Raw genomic sequence first — 15366 nt, forward strand, 5'->3', positions numbered from 1 at the left:
CAGATAACCCTCCATGTCCTGCCCTGTCCCCTTCACATTTAAATCCTCCCCATAGGTCACTGGCTCTATGAAAACTGCTCCTTTCTCCTTAAGGCCATCCAATGTTCACAGGAGGGTGCTCTGCCCTCAAATGCCTCAGGCCAGAAGTAGCAGTTAAAGCCCACAGGAGTAGTCCTCAGCCAATGATGGATGGAAATTGTTGGAAAAATAACCATCTTCCTTGTCCTTTGGTTGGAATAACTCTGAGCTAAATTATTCCAGAGATCCCAAACTGGGAGTAAGCCTCAATTGCCCACAGTGGTAACCTGCTCATTAACACCCACTGAATTAGTCTCCTTTCTTGCTAGATGTACAGAACATCTAGTAGTCTACATGGAGGACTAAACTTTTATTGTATTAAGCTATTTACATTTCAAATTTTGTCTGTTATGTCATTTAGCAGGCACTTTTTCTGGCTAAGACATAGCTACTCTTTCTGGCATTAGGTTTATTCACATATTTTAATTACTGAGGTAACCACAGATACTCTTGTTAGAAGAAATTCTAACATTACCTAAAAATCTCAGTTGTCCCTGTTTAGAGCTCAAAAATTCTGCTCCTTCCTCAAGGGCAAACACATTTAACATCCAAAACATATTAATTTAAAACTGATTCTAGTTATTCTTTTTTTCATACATAGATATACTATAAACTGTGTTGTGATATCTTTATACATAGGTTCACTCATCCTTTTTATTGTTTCAGTATCTAAGCCAATATACACTTTTATCTCAGGCATTGTAATTTTATATCTTTAGGTTCATTTTGGATCTTTTCATATTTTCTGTATCTTCACCCCATTTAATTTTATGTTGTTTATAGAACATATAAAATATAGTTATAATAACTTGCTCTTTTTAATGTTTTTTTTTATTAAAGTGTAGTTGATTTACAGTGTCATGTTAGTTTCAGTGTGCAGCACAGTGATTCAGATATACAGATATATATATATATATGTTCAGTTATGTATTCGGATTCTTTCCTTTGTAGGTTATTACAAAATATTGAGTATAATTCCCTATGCTGTAAAGTAGGTCCATGTGAATTATCTATTTTATTTTTTTATCTTATTTTTTTATTGTTTTAGGGTTGCAGCCATGGCATATGGAGGTTCCCAGGCTAGGGGTCCAACTGGAGCTGTAGCTGCCAGCCTACGCCACAGCCATAGCAACATGGGATCTGAGCTGTGTCTGCGACCTACACCATCGCTCACGGCAACACCAGATCCTTAACCCACTGAGAGAGACCAGGGATCAAGCCCGTATCCTCATGGATGCTAGTCAGGTTTGTTAACCGCTGAGCCACAACAGAAACTCCAATTATTTATTTTATATACAGCACTATGTATGTGTTATTACCATCCTCCTAATTTATCTGTCCTACCCCTTTCCCCTTTGGTGGCCATAGGTTTGTTTCCTATGTCTGTGGGTCTATTTCTGTTTTATAAATAAGTTCATCTGTATCTTTTTTTTAAGATTCCATATATAAATAATATCATATGGTATTTGTCTGTCTTTGTCTGGCTTACTTCACTTAGTATTATAATCTCTATCCATGTTGCTGCAAGTGGCCTTATGTCATTCTTTTTAATGACTGAGTAATATTCCGTTACACACACACACACACACACACACACACATAAATATATATATACACAGACACACTCCACATCTTCTTTATCCAGTCTATAATAATTGATATTTCATTTCCAGTTCACTTTAGATTGCTTAATTTTCTCCTAATTTTTGGTTATATATTCTTACTTCTTTGTGTGCCTCGTTATATATGATTGGATGCCAGATGGTGTGAAATTGTGATTTTTTTTTGCCTTCTTTACACTTGTCCAATGCAAATACACAGTTTTTTTTTTAATTTCAGTGCATCAATATTCTCAAGCTGTGTTTTGTAATGATATTAAGCGACTTAGAAACAAAGTAATCCTTTTGATTCTTGCTTTCAAACTTTGTTAGTTGGTACTAGAACAGCATGAACTACAGCATGAACTATGACTTTAACTTGCCTCACTATTGAGACAAAACACTTGTTAGTACTCTCCTTGAGGCCCCATGAAGGATATATCACTCTGGGAAGTAGTCCCAGCCCTGTGTGGGCTCCACAGTTCTTTATGTATCTCTCTCCTCTCTGGTAGTGTCTCTTGAGAATTATAGCTGCATTGTCCTCTCCTGACTCTCAGCTGCATATTATCAACTCAGAGCTACCACAGGCTCCAAATGGGGTCCAGGCAGCAAGCTATGACAATTATAGGCTCATATCCATTCTTTCTCATCTCTCACTGTTCACTGTTTTTCATGGTCTGATGTCCAGTATATTGAATAATATTGCTGTATATTTTATCTATTTTTTTAGTTGTTTCAGACTAGTGGGTAAATCCAGTCCCAGGTACTCCATCTTCAGCAGAAGTTGTAGAAGTCACAAGTAGGATCTAAATTATTTCAGCACATAAATGTCATAAAGAACAAACCAGCATTCCAGTCACATTAAAATTAGAATATGAAGGTCTTTGGCAAACACACGAACACATATGCCTATATAATTTTATTCTTTTGAGAATTTTATATAAATGAAATTATAGAGTAAAGTTGATCTTTGAGGTTGGCTTTTTTGATTTAGCATTATTTTTTGAGATTTATCCCCATTGTAACATGAATACTTGCCCCCTCTTTTTTTTTATTATGACAAAATGAATCATGGTCTTTTATCAGTTATTCATCGAAAGACATTTGATTTGCTTCTTCTTTTTGGCTGTTACCAATAACACTTCTATAAACACTCAGATGTTATTTTGTGTGTGTGAGTATAAGTCTTCCTTTCTCCATGAAAATGTGCAGAAGGGACCTTTTCAAACCTAAGTATAAGTTAATATTATTAGAAACATCCAAATGGTTTTCCTGAGAGCCTGGCTCATTTTGCATTGCCAAATCAATGTGTGAGAGATCCAGTAAATCCACATCCTAACCAGGACTTGGTATTTTTAGTATTGTCTTTTTTTAGCTATTCTAATAGATATGTAGTAGCATCTCATAGCAGTTTAAATTTATATTTTCTTTAAGTGTAATTATATTAAAGTATTTTCATCTCCTTATTTGTTATCCATAATTCCTCTTTGGTAAGCATGTATTCATGTTTTATGATGGCTTCCTAATGGAAATACGTTTATTACTGTTGAGTTTAGAGAGTTCTTTTTATTTAGGGGAAAAGCCTTTTTTTTCAGAGCGATTTTCAGCTATTTTTCCCAGTCTTTTTTTTTTACACATTTTTTTAAAATTATAGCTGATTTACAGTGTTGTGCCAGTTTCTCCTGTACAGCAAAATGGCCCAGTCTCTCTCACTCTCACACACACACACACACACACACACACACACACACACACACACTCCCCTTTATTTCTCCCAGTCTTTGCATTGTGAATTCTTTTTCTTAATAGCGCTGTTCACAGAACAAAATGTTTTATATTTGATTAGATCTAATACATATAGTTTTATTTTTATTGATTAAAGTCATCTGTGAGAACTTTTCACTGTGAAGGGCTTGGGTATGCCATGCAATTTTGGTGAGTCATATACAACAGAAGACAGACCACAGATAGATTGGAGGGAAACTTTTAAAGTTCCCTCTTAGCTATTCCAAGTGAGACTGGATTCAGTGGTTTTCTATTGCTTCACTGCAGGAATCTGTCGTGGTACCTGAACCACAGCTGCCATCAAGCATCAATAGAGTCATTTCAGTAAAGAATAAAAGTTTGAGTTGCTTGAGGCATTATGACTCCAGAAGGTATAATAACCACCTGAAGCGTCTCTAGTGGGTGAGAAGTGGTCTTTTATTATTATTATTTTAGTAAAAAAATGAAGAATGGGTTAGGAGTTCCCTTCGTGGCTCAGTGGTTAACGAACCCAACTAGGATCCATGAGTATGTGGGTTCGATCCCTGGCCTCACTCATTGGGTTAAGGATCTGGTGTTGCCATGAGCTGTGGTATAGGTCGCAGACGTGGTTCAGATCTTGTGTTGCTGTGGCTGTGGCATAGGCCGGCAGCTGTAGCTCTGATTCGACCCCTAGTCTAGAAACTTCCATATGCTGCAGGTGCAGCCCTAAGAAGGAAAAAAAAAAAGAATGGGCTAGAAATACAATAGAGGATATCAGAGTAAATCTCACACACTAAGGACAAATGAGTGTGTATACACACACACATATATATATATAATCTGAGGTTCATAAAAATATAAATATACACGCAAACTTCTTGGTAGACATTGTTCAATATTTTATATATATTCTTATTATGAAGGTTGATTTTAGAACAGTTACTATGCTAGACAGTGTTATGTAATACAAAGCCCAAAATTTAGGGGCTCACAAAACTCTGACTATCAGATTCTTCCTTGTAGTAAGTATATCTTTAAGAACAGAAGGTCCTCAGGAGACTAATCCTAGAGGGTGTATGGAAGGAATAGATCGGTATTTTTTTCTCTGTCAGCCCACCCTCTGTTCTAGGGCTCCTTCATTGTGCTGCAGCTTCTACTGTGCCAGGGACCCTGAACCATTTTGTGTAAGAGTTGGGCAGAAATCTCAGAGCAGGCAGGAAAGCAATATTATCAACAGAGTAAATTAATCAAGGACTCGGAATTCCAAACAGAGATATAGACCACCATGAGAGAGATCTGTAAGGACCACATGTTCTAGGATGTGGGTAGCAAGGAGCAGAGATCTGTCCCTGCTTTCAGTCTAGAGAGGCTGTAGGCTGCTGTAGCTGGATGAGATGCAGAGTTTGGAGGTGGAGGTGGGAGGATGCAGTTCAGGCTGCCACTGTAGCTGAAGAAGAGGCCTACTCTTCTTGCTCTTATCTTTTCAAGGATATTCCCCAGACTTGCCTGTTATGGGGATGCCTACAACTCTGCAGGGCCCTTGGAGAGCCCCATGTACCATCACTTCTGCTGCACCTCTATCATGCATACAAAGCTAACCCAGTCAAAGAAGGGAAAATTCAAGCACCTCATAGTCCCTGCCAGACAATAAGTGCTTGTATGCAAACACTGTATCTAATAAGGTGACATTTTTGGTGTTGTCTCTGTTGCTCACTAATAAAACGAAAGAGCCCATTATGGAGGCACACATACTGATGAAAGTCAACATGAAGAAATCCCTTGAAATCAGGAGAGTTTCTGAGTAGATGGAGCTGGTTTTGTCATTGACTTGAAGGAGGCTGACTCCACCAAGAACTTTCATACCCTTGTCAGCAAACTAGACCTCACCCTTGATGGGAAAGGGAGTAATAACAACAACATGCCCAAGGCTGACCACTCAGCTATCCTATTTATAATCATCAGGAAGGGTTACTGAACCACTGAGGAGGAAATCTGGGAAGTGAGAAGGTGATGAGGCTATATGCTGAGAGGAATCACCTTATCCACCCATAACCCATGAAGCTCATCAAAAGAGAGATGATGGAAGAAAATATTGATGATGTACTGATAGATTCTCAGCAGTGATCCTGCACGCTGTGCATACATACGGAGTCCAACAGCTTATGCTGAAACCAATGCAATGAAAGTCTTGGAATTTCACCAGAGCCTATGTTACAGTCTCCACTGCTCTCTTTTCCTGGTATGAAGAGGCTCTAGGGGATGAGGAAGAGAAATTCTAAGCCAGGATTGTAGCCATGAGTGATTCTACTGCCATTTCCAGTGCATATTACAGGGCCAAGTTTGACAGCTTCTCCTGAGGCAGACTTTTCACTTGGTATTTAAATGCTAAAGTCAATTTTCTAAATAGTTAAGGTCCAGCATAGGACTGGAGGGAAAAATGTATATCATATATATATATATACCACATGAATATTCTTGATTCATATGGTAGCTTGGAGTTTTTCATTCCTCCTTTCCTCCATCCTTCCTTTTTTTTTTTTGTCTTTTTTTTTTTTTTTTTTTTTTTTTGCCTTTTCTAGGGCCACTCCTGTGGCATATGGAGGTTCCCAGGCTAGGGGTCGAATTGGAGCTGTAGCCACCAGCCTATGCCAGAGCCACAGCAACGCAGGATCCGAGCCGAGTCTGCAACCTACACCACAGCTCACGGCAACGCCAGATCCTTAACCCACTGAGCAAGGCCAGGGATCGAACCGGCAACCTCATGGTTCCTAGTTGGATTCGCTAATCACTGAGCCACGATGGGAACTCCCATCCTTCCTTTCTTTTCACACTTCCTCCTCCTTTTCTCCCTTGTCTCTTTCTCCACCCCTACAGCCTTACTTTCTTATTTCATTTATTTTTCAAGTGCTGTTCTTTTAAACAAGGTTTAAATAGCTCTGGAATCTTTACTTATGAATGATTTTGGTTACATGTTTACTGCTTTGTATTAAGATCAAATAGGAGTTTTGTGACTCTCTAAAACAATGTTTGCAATCCAGAACAAAATAACCTAGTATAGCAATCCACATTTCTTAGGAAATCCGAAAGAAGTCAGTAGTAATATTATTTACCTCATGAAATTGAATGCTTTTTACTGTCATTTTGAAAATAAAAGATACCTACTTATATTTAGCTTATAAAGAATATTAGAAAATTTATATCTTAATAAAATTAGACACCAAGTTCATTGCCTAATTTATCTACACAACATTGAATATCTTTTCTTTGGTAGACCCTGTACCATTGCTTGGGTTGCTCAGATTGTTGTGTATAGAGGTTGGAAGAGGTGAGATAACATGGTAAACTAGAGGGACAATTTTCAAAAGTAGTTCAAATGAAACTAGTCATCTATAAATGTCCAACAGTGTGGCCTTTTGTGAACTTAGTAAGCTGCATGTCCTTCATGAAAATGCAGTTTAAATTTAGTTTTAGAATGGATAAATCAAAAGTTTTGGATTGTTCGACAGAGAATAGGTCCCTCAGATGTTTTTTCACAGTTGAGAGACTAAAGCTTGAATTGGGAAATGAGTCTCAGCTTTTATTCTTGAATCCTGGATGAAGTGGAGAGGTGAGATTTTTCAGCCCTGTCTCAATGCATTTTGAGGACAGTTTGCAAAGTAATTGTGTTGTATAATTAGTTGTGAACACATATTCTTTTCTATCACAAATGAAGAATGACTCCAAGGAGAAACTTAGAACCCAGAGAGTGGCATTTGGAAAATTATCTGAAAGCCTTGAAATCTGATCAAGGAATTTACAATATATGCCCAGAGGCTTTCACAATGCTGTGGGCCAGGGAAAATTTTACACCTTCTACTTTTCTTGATTTGAACAAGAATGTCTGTAGTTGCTGTCCTTTCCCTGTCCCCCTGTTACATATAGAGTGTGTTGGGGCCTGGCAATGTGTTTATTTCGCAGGTCCACAAAGAGAGAAGTACTGTGCCCCAGTATATTTTCCAAGAGCCTCAGCTACACAGGAGCCTTTTTTAGATGATGAGATTTAGATTTTAATTGCTCTTGTAATGGATTCAGATTTGAGGGTATCTTGGGAGAGTGTGAATGTGTTTGGGATGAAGAAGAGACTTGGATCATTGAGTTTGGAGATAAATTGTGCTGGACAGAGTCTAAAGTAGTCACCATAATTTTGGTCCTTTGGTGTTCATGCTTCTGTCCACTACTTCACTTGAGTATGGGCAAAGCCTAGGACTTGCTTATAACCAACAGAATTTGGAAAAATGATATGTCATACCCATGGTTACATTATATTTGATGTCAAAGAAGGTAGGACATCATTTATTTGATTACAGACCCCATACGTGACTCTGTTTTGCTAATGAGTTATATAATAGTGGATAAAATATAGGTACAGAGATTTAAGTAGTTTATGAGAACACTATAAGTATTTTATCACAATACTAAAGCAAAAACAAGTGGCAACAAAAAGATTTCTGCCTACAGAAAATTTCAGGTAATAATTTAAATATAGAATGAGAAAATTACCATTCTGTAGCCCATAGTGTAGATGGGATAATAGTCATAACTATCAGAGTGTAAAGACCACAGACATTATCTATTTCCTAATGGAAGTATAAAGTATAAACTGTGGAGTCCTCTTGCCAAGGAACAAATATTTTGACTAAAAAAATACTAATCTGATCAGGCTTCTACTTGGTGATGGTTATGAAGAGTGTCAGGGAAACTGGGTTCATTGTACTGTGTTGTGTAAAATACTAAATGTCAGAGAATTTCTGTGCAAAATGACTTGTTATAAATACCACACGTTAACTTTGAATACCCAAGGGGAATGCTGTTTTCTCAGCAAAACATAAACTGCAAAGAAGGCCCATTAGAAACAGAAAATTGAAATCAGCAATCACAAACTGAAACACTAGGCCAGCACCACATGGATCATATCAGGCTTAGAGGCTAGTTGCATCATATAATCAGTGAAAACTAACGAGCGTGTTATGTAAACTTTTCGAAATCACACAAAAATATTTGAAATTACTGCACACATTTTATTTTTTTAGCGTTTTTTCATTAATGAATTTTATTACATTTATAGATGTACAACACTCATCACAACCAAATTTTACAGCATTTCCATCGCAAACCCTCAGTATATCCCCCTACCCTGCAACCTGTCTCATTTCCAACTGCACCCATTTTAACAAGCAGGTTCTCCTTGATAAAGAAGCCAGATAAATGAGGAGACTCAAGAAAAGAATTCTTTTTTTTTTTTCTTTTTTTTTTTTTTCTTTCTTTTTTTCTTTTTTTTTTAAATTTTATTTTCCCACTGTACAGCAAGGGGGTCAGGTTATCCTTACATGTATACATTACAATTACAGTTTTTCCCCCACCATTTCTTCTGTTGCAACATGAGTATCTAGACATAGTTCTCAATGCTATTCAGCGGGATCTCCTTGTAAATCTATTCTACGTCGTGACTGATAAGCCCAGGCTCCCGATCCCTCCCACTCCCTCCCCCTCCCATCAGGCAACCACAAGTCTCAAGAAAAGAATTCTTAAGCCAAGTTCATTCCACTCTTCCAAACTGGACTAGAAAACAAAGCCATAGCCATTAGAATAGAAAAGTAAACCAGAAGTATAAAAGTGAAAAGACAATATTCATCATCTGCATATGATTTCTGCATGTGCAGTGTAGAACAACCTCATAAAACAGGAGCCTTCAGAATCATTTACCTTACTCCCTCCATGTACAAAGTAAACTTTTTTTAGGATAAAGTATGAAAGAGAGTAACTCTGACAGGTGAAGAGAAGGAATAGAACCTGTGAGTTTTCTCTGAGAGCCCCACCCCGCATCCTGGCCCCGGTCTGTCTTGTGCTCCAACTTCACCATTTCCCATTAGGGCTGGGACACACCCCATTCCAAGCACTGGAAGGACTGCAATAAATAAACTCATCAAGTGTTTGCCACGACGCAGCATTTCCCAGGCAGCCTTAAGTCATGAAAAAGGAGCCAATACAAGAGAATGCTTTGTATGAAGACAGAGGAAGGGCAACACCGAAGAATAAAGGAAGGTCACACAGAGATGGACTAGTGGCTGGTTTTCACCCTGAAGGCCCCCGGCAGGGCTCTCTGGCTGAGACATCCCCCCAGTTACTCTTCAGGGTTCTCAGCGACAGGAGGACCTTGGCACGAGGGTAAAGACCTCAGCTTAACAGAGGGAAGCATTCAGGGCCTGGCAGAGGCCAATGTGGGCAGTGCGAGCAGGACCTGCAGGCATCTCTGCTCTGAGGCTGAGTGGGGTGTGCAGCGTGCGCAGCCCCTGCTGGTGTGCCCGGGAGGTCCGTGGCGTCACCGGATGTCACGCCCCCTAACTTCCGCCTTTGGAACGCCGAGGCTGTGAGGGCTTAGATCTGAGGTGTGGACCCAAGTGCAGTGGGAGACGCTCCGGGTGCCACGAGGTGTCAGGTGAGACTCTAGGTGAGGCCTGAGGGGACCACCCGTCTTGGAAAGAAGGGCACCCACCTAATCAGAGCCCAACCCCAACCCTGGGAGGCATGGGAAGGTTCAGGCTGACCTCACACACGCTTCCTCTTTGGCAGTCTGACTGAGGTGGTGGCCCTTGTGTGCAGTGCTCAGAGTCCTCAACCTGTGGGTCCTCAAGCAGAGGCCCCCAAGTGAGTTCTGAGGGGACCCCCCCACACACGCCCCAAAACGGTGGTGACTCACTGGGCCTTGGCTGGGCGATGAGCCCTGAGAAGCCCCTGGACAAGGGAAGCCGGAAGTGTTGCTGATGACCCTGGCCCTTGGAGTCTGAGGGAGGGGAGGCCTTAGTCTGAGACAGGCGATATCATGTCGCCAAAGGAAAGCCTTCTAGGCCCTTCAGGGGTCCCGATGAAGATGCTGAGTGAATTCTTAGGGATGTTCTGACCTCAGGATGGAGGGTGTACACAGTGTCTACCCCTCTTGTCAGCTCTCCATGTTCCTCATGAGGTTCTCCTCACTACCATTTTTGGAGCCTCACGGAGATGGGGCCTTGACGGGAAGGGGCTCTCAGGGAGTAGATGGCAGTGGGCGTGTTATCAACTAGGATCAAATTTGAGGAGTGGATGTGAGGATTGTGAGGCTAACAAACCCATGGCAGAAGGGAACTCCACAGTACCCCTCCCCTGTTGTCAATCCTTAGAGGCCCAGGGAATTTCACAGGCAGAGGCTACACCTCCTATCCACCTCTTGACTCTCAGGACAGTACATGATTTGTTTTGAGTACATTATGTTAAGTCAGAAAGAGTTCTAGGCCCTGATAGTTATTGTTGAGTTATGTCTGAAGAGCCAACTCTTCACATAAAAGTGGGTCCCACAGATTGCAGGGAACCCTTGGGAGACCCCAAGCTGTGATAGCCAGATTATACACCCAGTCACTCCTCCATAGTGTTCAATGTAGTATGAAGCCTTATTTTGAGTGGACAGACTATGGTCAGAATCACGAGTCCCAAGCTTTGACAGGATTCAAGGCTGAGGTTCCAAGAAAAGATCATCTGGACCACGTATTGTGGAACAGAGAGTCACCACAATGCTCATTCCTGCCTCTTGGCTCAAACCTGGGAAGTTTCTGGAAGGCATGACCATACAGGTTAGACATATAGACAGACCTAGACATATACATAGATCAGACATATAGATAGATCCAGACCTATCAAATGATATAGTAATGAACCTGAGTGAGGACTGATGGCACCACACTCTTTAGAACAGAAATGGATTTAAAGAACCCCACACATCTGCCTACTTGGACCCCTGAGAATTCTCTGCCTGAGATAGCTGGTTGTACCCTGAGAACATTCACATTTCCTCCTTTGTGTTCTTGAAGAACACAACAACCAGGATGTCAGAAAACTTCAGGACCTATAGTACTGTTGTCAGAAGCCCATTGGAGTCCTATTATCAGAGCTGCCACAGTTGAGTTTATATCAGTTGAGGCCCCTCATATATGTCCTCTTTATCTTAGGTGGTGAATCTCATTGCCCACCTTCCTGTCCACACTCCTGCCTACTGCCAGCCGCAGAAGTCATCATGCCTCAGCATCAGAAGAGTCCAGGATGCCCACAGAATCAACACCTTCAGATCTTCACTCAGTCCCAGGGTCTGGAAGTTACACAGGTCTCCAGGGCTCTGGAGGAGACCCATCTCTCCTCCCATTCTGTAATGCCTGGCAGTTTGAAGGAGGATCCTAATGCTGGTGTTCCCTATACTCCTCAGGGTCCTCAGAGTTTCTGTTCCTCTTCCATTGCTATCAGAGCCACCTCACCCAGCAAATCAGATGAAGGGCCCAGTAGCAAAGAAAGGGAGGATAGCCTAAGCACCTCACAGCCTCTGCCAGACCCCGAGAATGTGCTTCTGGATGCAGTAGATACAAAAGCAGCCATGTTGGTGAATTTCTTGATGTTCAAGTATCAGATGAAAGAGCCAGTCACAAAGGCAGATATGTTGAAGATTGTCATCAGAGAGCATGAAGTCCACTTCCCTGAGATACTCTTAAGAGCATCTGAGCGCATGGAGATGGTCTTTGGCATTGACCTGAAGGAAGTGGATCCCGCCAACCACCGCTATGACCTCCTCATCAAATTGGGCCTCACCTATGATGGGATGCTGCCTGGTGAAGTGGGCATGCCCAAGACCGGCGTTCTCATACTTATCCTGGCTGTGATCTTCATGAAGGGCAATCGTGCCACCGAAGCCGAAATCTGGGAAGTTCTGAATGTGACCGGGATATATTCTGGAAGGAAGCACTTCATCTTTGGGGAGCCCAGGAAGCTCATCACCGAAGATTTCGTGAAAGAAAAATACCTGGAGTACCGGCAGGTGGCCAACACTGATCCTGCCCAGTTTGAGTTCCTGTGGGGCCCCAGAGCCCATGCTGAAACCACCAAGATGAAGGTCCTGGAGTTTCTGGCCAAGGTTCATGGGACTGACCCAAGTTCTTTCCCATCTCAGTATGAGGAGGCTTTGCAAGATGAAGAAGAAAAAGCTCGAGCCAGAATTCCAGGCAGGGCTGTCTCTCCTTCTTTGGCCACTGCAAGTTCTGGTGTCAAGACCGGCAGCTTCTCTCATACCTAGGGGAGTCAGGGATAGTTTCTCCATACATTGATGGAAGAGGCAGTTAGTATCCATAGAATTTAGGTCTGAGGTGGGGCTGAAAGGAAGACAGTATATTTGCCTGTGTGTTTCTGTTTTGTATGTATAACTTGAAAATTTATTCTCTTTTTTTGATGTATGTATTACATACATATAACTATTTTTGCATGTCAGCTGATCTAGGTTTTATTTATTTATTATTTTTTATATAATGATTTTTATTTTTTCCATTATAGCTGGTTTACAGTATTCTGTCAATTTTCTCCTATATGGCATGGTGACCCAGTAACACATACATGTATACATTCTTTTTTTCTCACATTATCATGCTCCATCATAAGTGACCAGACATAGTTCCCAGTGCTACACAGCAGGATCTCATTGCTAATCCATTCCAAAGGCAATAGTCTGCGTCTGTTAACCCCAAGCACAGCACCCCATCCATCCCACTCTCTCCCCCTCCTCCTTGGCAATCACAAGTCTATTCTCCAAGTCCATGAGTTTCTTTTCTGTGGAAAGGTTCATTTGTGCCATATATTATATTCCAGATATAAGTGATATAACGTGGTATTTGTCTTGCTCTTTCTAACTTACTTCACTCAGTATGATTCTCTCTAGTTCAATCCATGTCACTGCAAATGGATTTAACTAGTTTCTAGATACCTGGATTTACAAATGATACTGATCATACATTTACTACTCTAATGATGTTTGAAGTAAGTGTTTTGTCATTTTGTGAAACTGTCCATTTTATTGTATCATCTGGAATAAGAAGACAGCATCACTGTAGGCATTTCCTCACATATGTGAAAGGTCAGCTTTGAGATAGTTGGGATCAATAGAAAAAATAGAGAAGAAAATCTAAAAGATATTCACATTTTGCCTCTTATATTCCTTTTAGTTCTTCTGTAAAATTAAATGATACATACATGGATTTGCTTAAGCTCTTTAAAGAATGTATAAGAAATAAAGGTTTATAAATTAGACCTCATGTTCACTTGATCTTTTATTCCACAAACCTTTATTGAACAGCTGCTCTTTGGAAGTACTGCACCTAGTACTGTGAATGCTAGAATTAATGACTTAGGATCTGCTCATAGAGTTTTAACATATAAGAGAAATAATCCTTTAAGGATGGTAATGGGATCTTCTAATTCCTAAAGGACAAGTAAAATGAAGGAGTGAATAGGTAGAGGTGGACAGTCCTACAGTCCTCTGAGACTGTCCAGAAGTTTTTATAACTTCTAGACAAAGAAACAATGAATTGCAAAAAATTGACAAAGGGCTTTATTTTTATTTATTTATTTATTTTTGTCTTTTTGCTATTTCTTGGGCCGCTCCCGCGGCATATGGAGATTCCCAGGCTAGGGGTCTAATCGGAGCTGTAGCCACCGGCCTACACCAGAGCCACAGCAACACGGGATCTGAGCCGTGTCTGCAACCTACACCACAGCTCAGAGCAACGCCAGATCGTTAACCCACTGAGCAAGGCTAGGGACCGAACCTGCAACCTCATGGTTCCTAGTCGGATTCGTTAACCACTGCACCACGACGGGAACTCCGACAAAGGGCTTTAGACTAGAGGGAGTAAATGGTGAAGTAGTAACAGGGTATGTTTATATAGCCTTCTTGGCCCTAAATTCTCTGTTTCTGGTGATAAGAATGACTTCTACCCTCCTGGTACAGAGAGGATACCTAATGCTGTTAGACATGGCAGTTTGGGGCTTTGGGAAATTGAAGTCTTTCAGTGGGAGTTAATTTTACATGCAACTAGGTGGTAGCAAGATGAGACTGAGGGCACTGTGAGCAGGAACCAGACTCTCCACTAGTCTGAGTTGAAATCCAAATGTCTGGAGTGATAAACTGCTGTTAGATGTTCCTTTTGGATCATGAGTAAACCAGAGAGAAATTCTTACCTGGAACAGGACTGGAAGATGATCTGAATCTTGTCCCCATGCAGTTGAACGCGTGCACAAACTAATTTTTGTAGGTCACCTCTAAGGGATTTCTGAGAAATATATGTAATGCTCCCTTGAGATTAGATGCCCAGAAGCCACTGGGCTGACAGTTGGCCATCTCCTAGGAGAGCCAATGTTCTCTTCATTAAAGGAAAATTTAATTAAGCTATCTTCAGGCTTCTTTGGCAAATAATAAGCTAAAGATTAATTTTTGGTGGGGATGAAATGAGAAAAGTGGGAGAGAGCTGCAAGCAATTTGTAGGGAAGGAAAAATAACTTTCCCTCTATCCTTCCTGTTCTTGGCTGAGATCCTCTTGTAATAAAATGATAGAGTGATTGAGGAAAAGCACATTTAATTTTCTAAGTCTATATGACAGCCCCACAAATATATGGGACTCAAAGAAGTACCAGAGCAGGAAGCTTTTATAACTTCTAGACAAAGAAACAATGAGTTGCAGAAAATTGACAAAGGGCTTTAGACTCTGGTGAGTAAATGTTGAAGCAGTAACAGGTTTGTTTGTACAGCCTTCTTAGCCCTAAATTCTCTGTTTCTGGTGATAAGAATGACTTCTACCCTCCTGGTACAGAAAGGGTACCTTTCCTGTGGGTGATTTATCTCCTGCTTTCAGAGGCGCTAAGGAGGGATCAGAGTGTCCCTCTTTCACTATTTCTCAAGTACCTCTAGTTCAAAATAACCTGTATACCAAAGTGGCATATTTGGGGGATATTTCTTATCCCAGCTTTACTTTCTGAAGTTTCACTTGCTGCAGTCCACCATGGTTTGAAAATATTAAATGACACATTCCAGGAGCAACAATCCACACATTTTAAATTTCATGCTGTT

General features: G+C 40.8%; 2 protein-coding genes across 3 annotated transcripts in view; both read left to right on the plus strand.

The window, feature by feature from the left end:
* LOC100623332 (melanoma-associated antigen B16-like) overlaps positions 1-15366 on the plus strand; it is a 363390-nt gene that overhangs the window by 204070 nt on the left and 143954 nt on the right. The gene's annotated exons all lie outside the window — the stretch shown is intronic.
* LOC100522230 (melanoma-associated antigen B16-like) lies at positions 11444-12732 on the plus strand. Its single transcript, XM_021080263.1, has one exon. The coding sequence runs from the start codon at positions 11503-11505 to the stop codon at positions 12544-12546; it is 1044 nt and encodes a 347-aa protein (XP_020935922.1). The 5' UTR covers positions 11444-11502; the 3' UTR covers positions 12547-12732.

This window comes from Sus scrofa, chromosome X (assembly GCF_000003025.6).
Source record: "Sus scrofa isolate TJ Tabasco breed Duroc chromosome X, Sscrofa11.1, whole genome shotgun sequence".
In the NCBI taxonomy this organism is placed as follows: Eukaryota; Metazoa; Chordata; class Mammalia; order Artiodactyla; family Suidae; genus Sus; species Sus scrofa.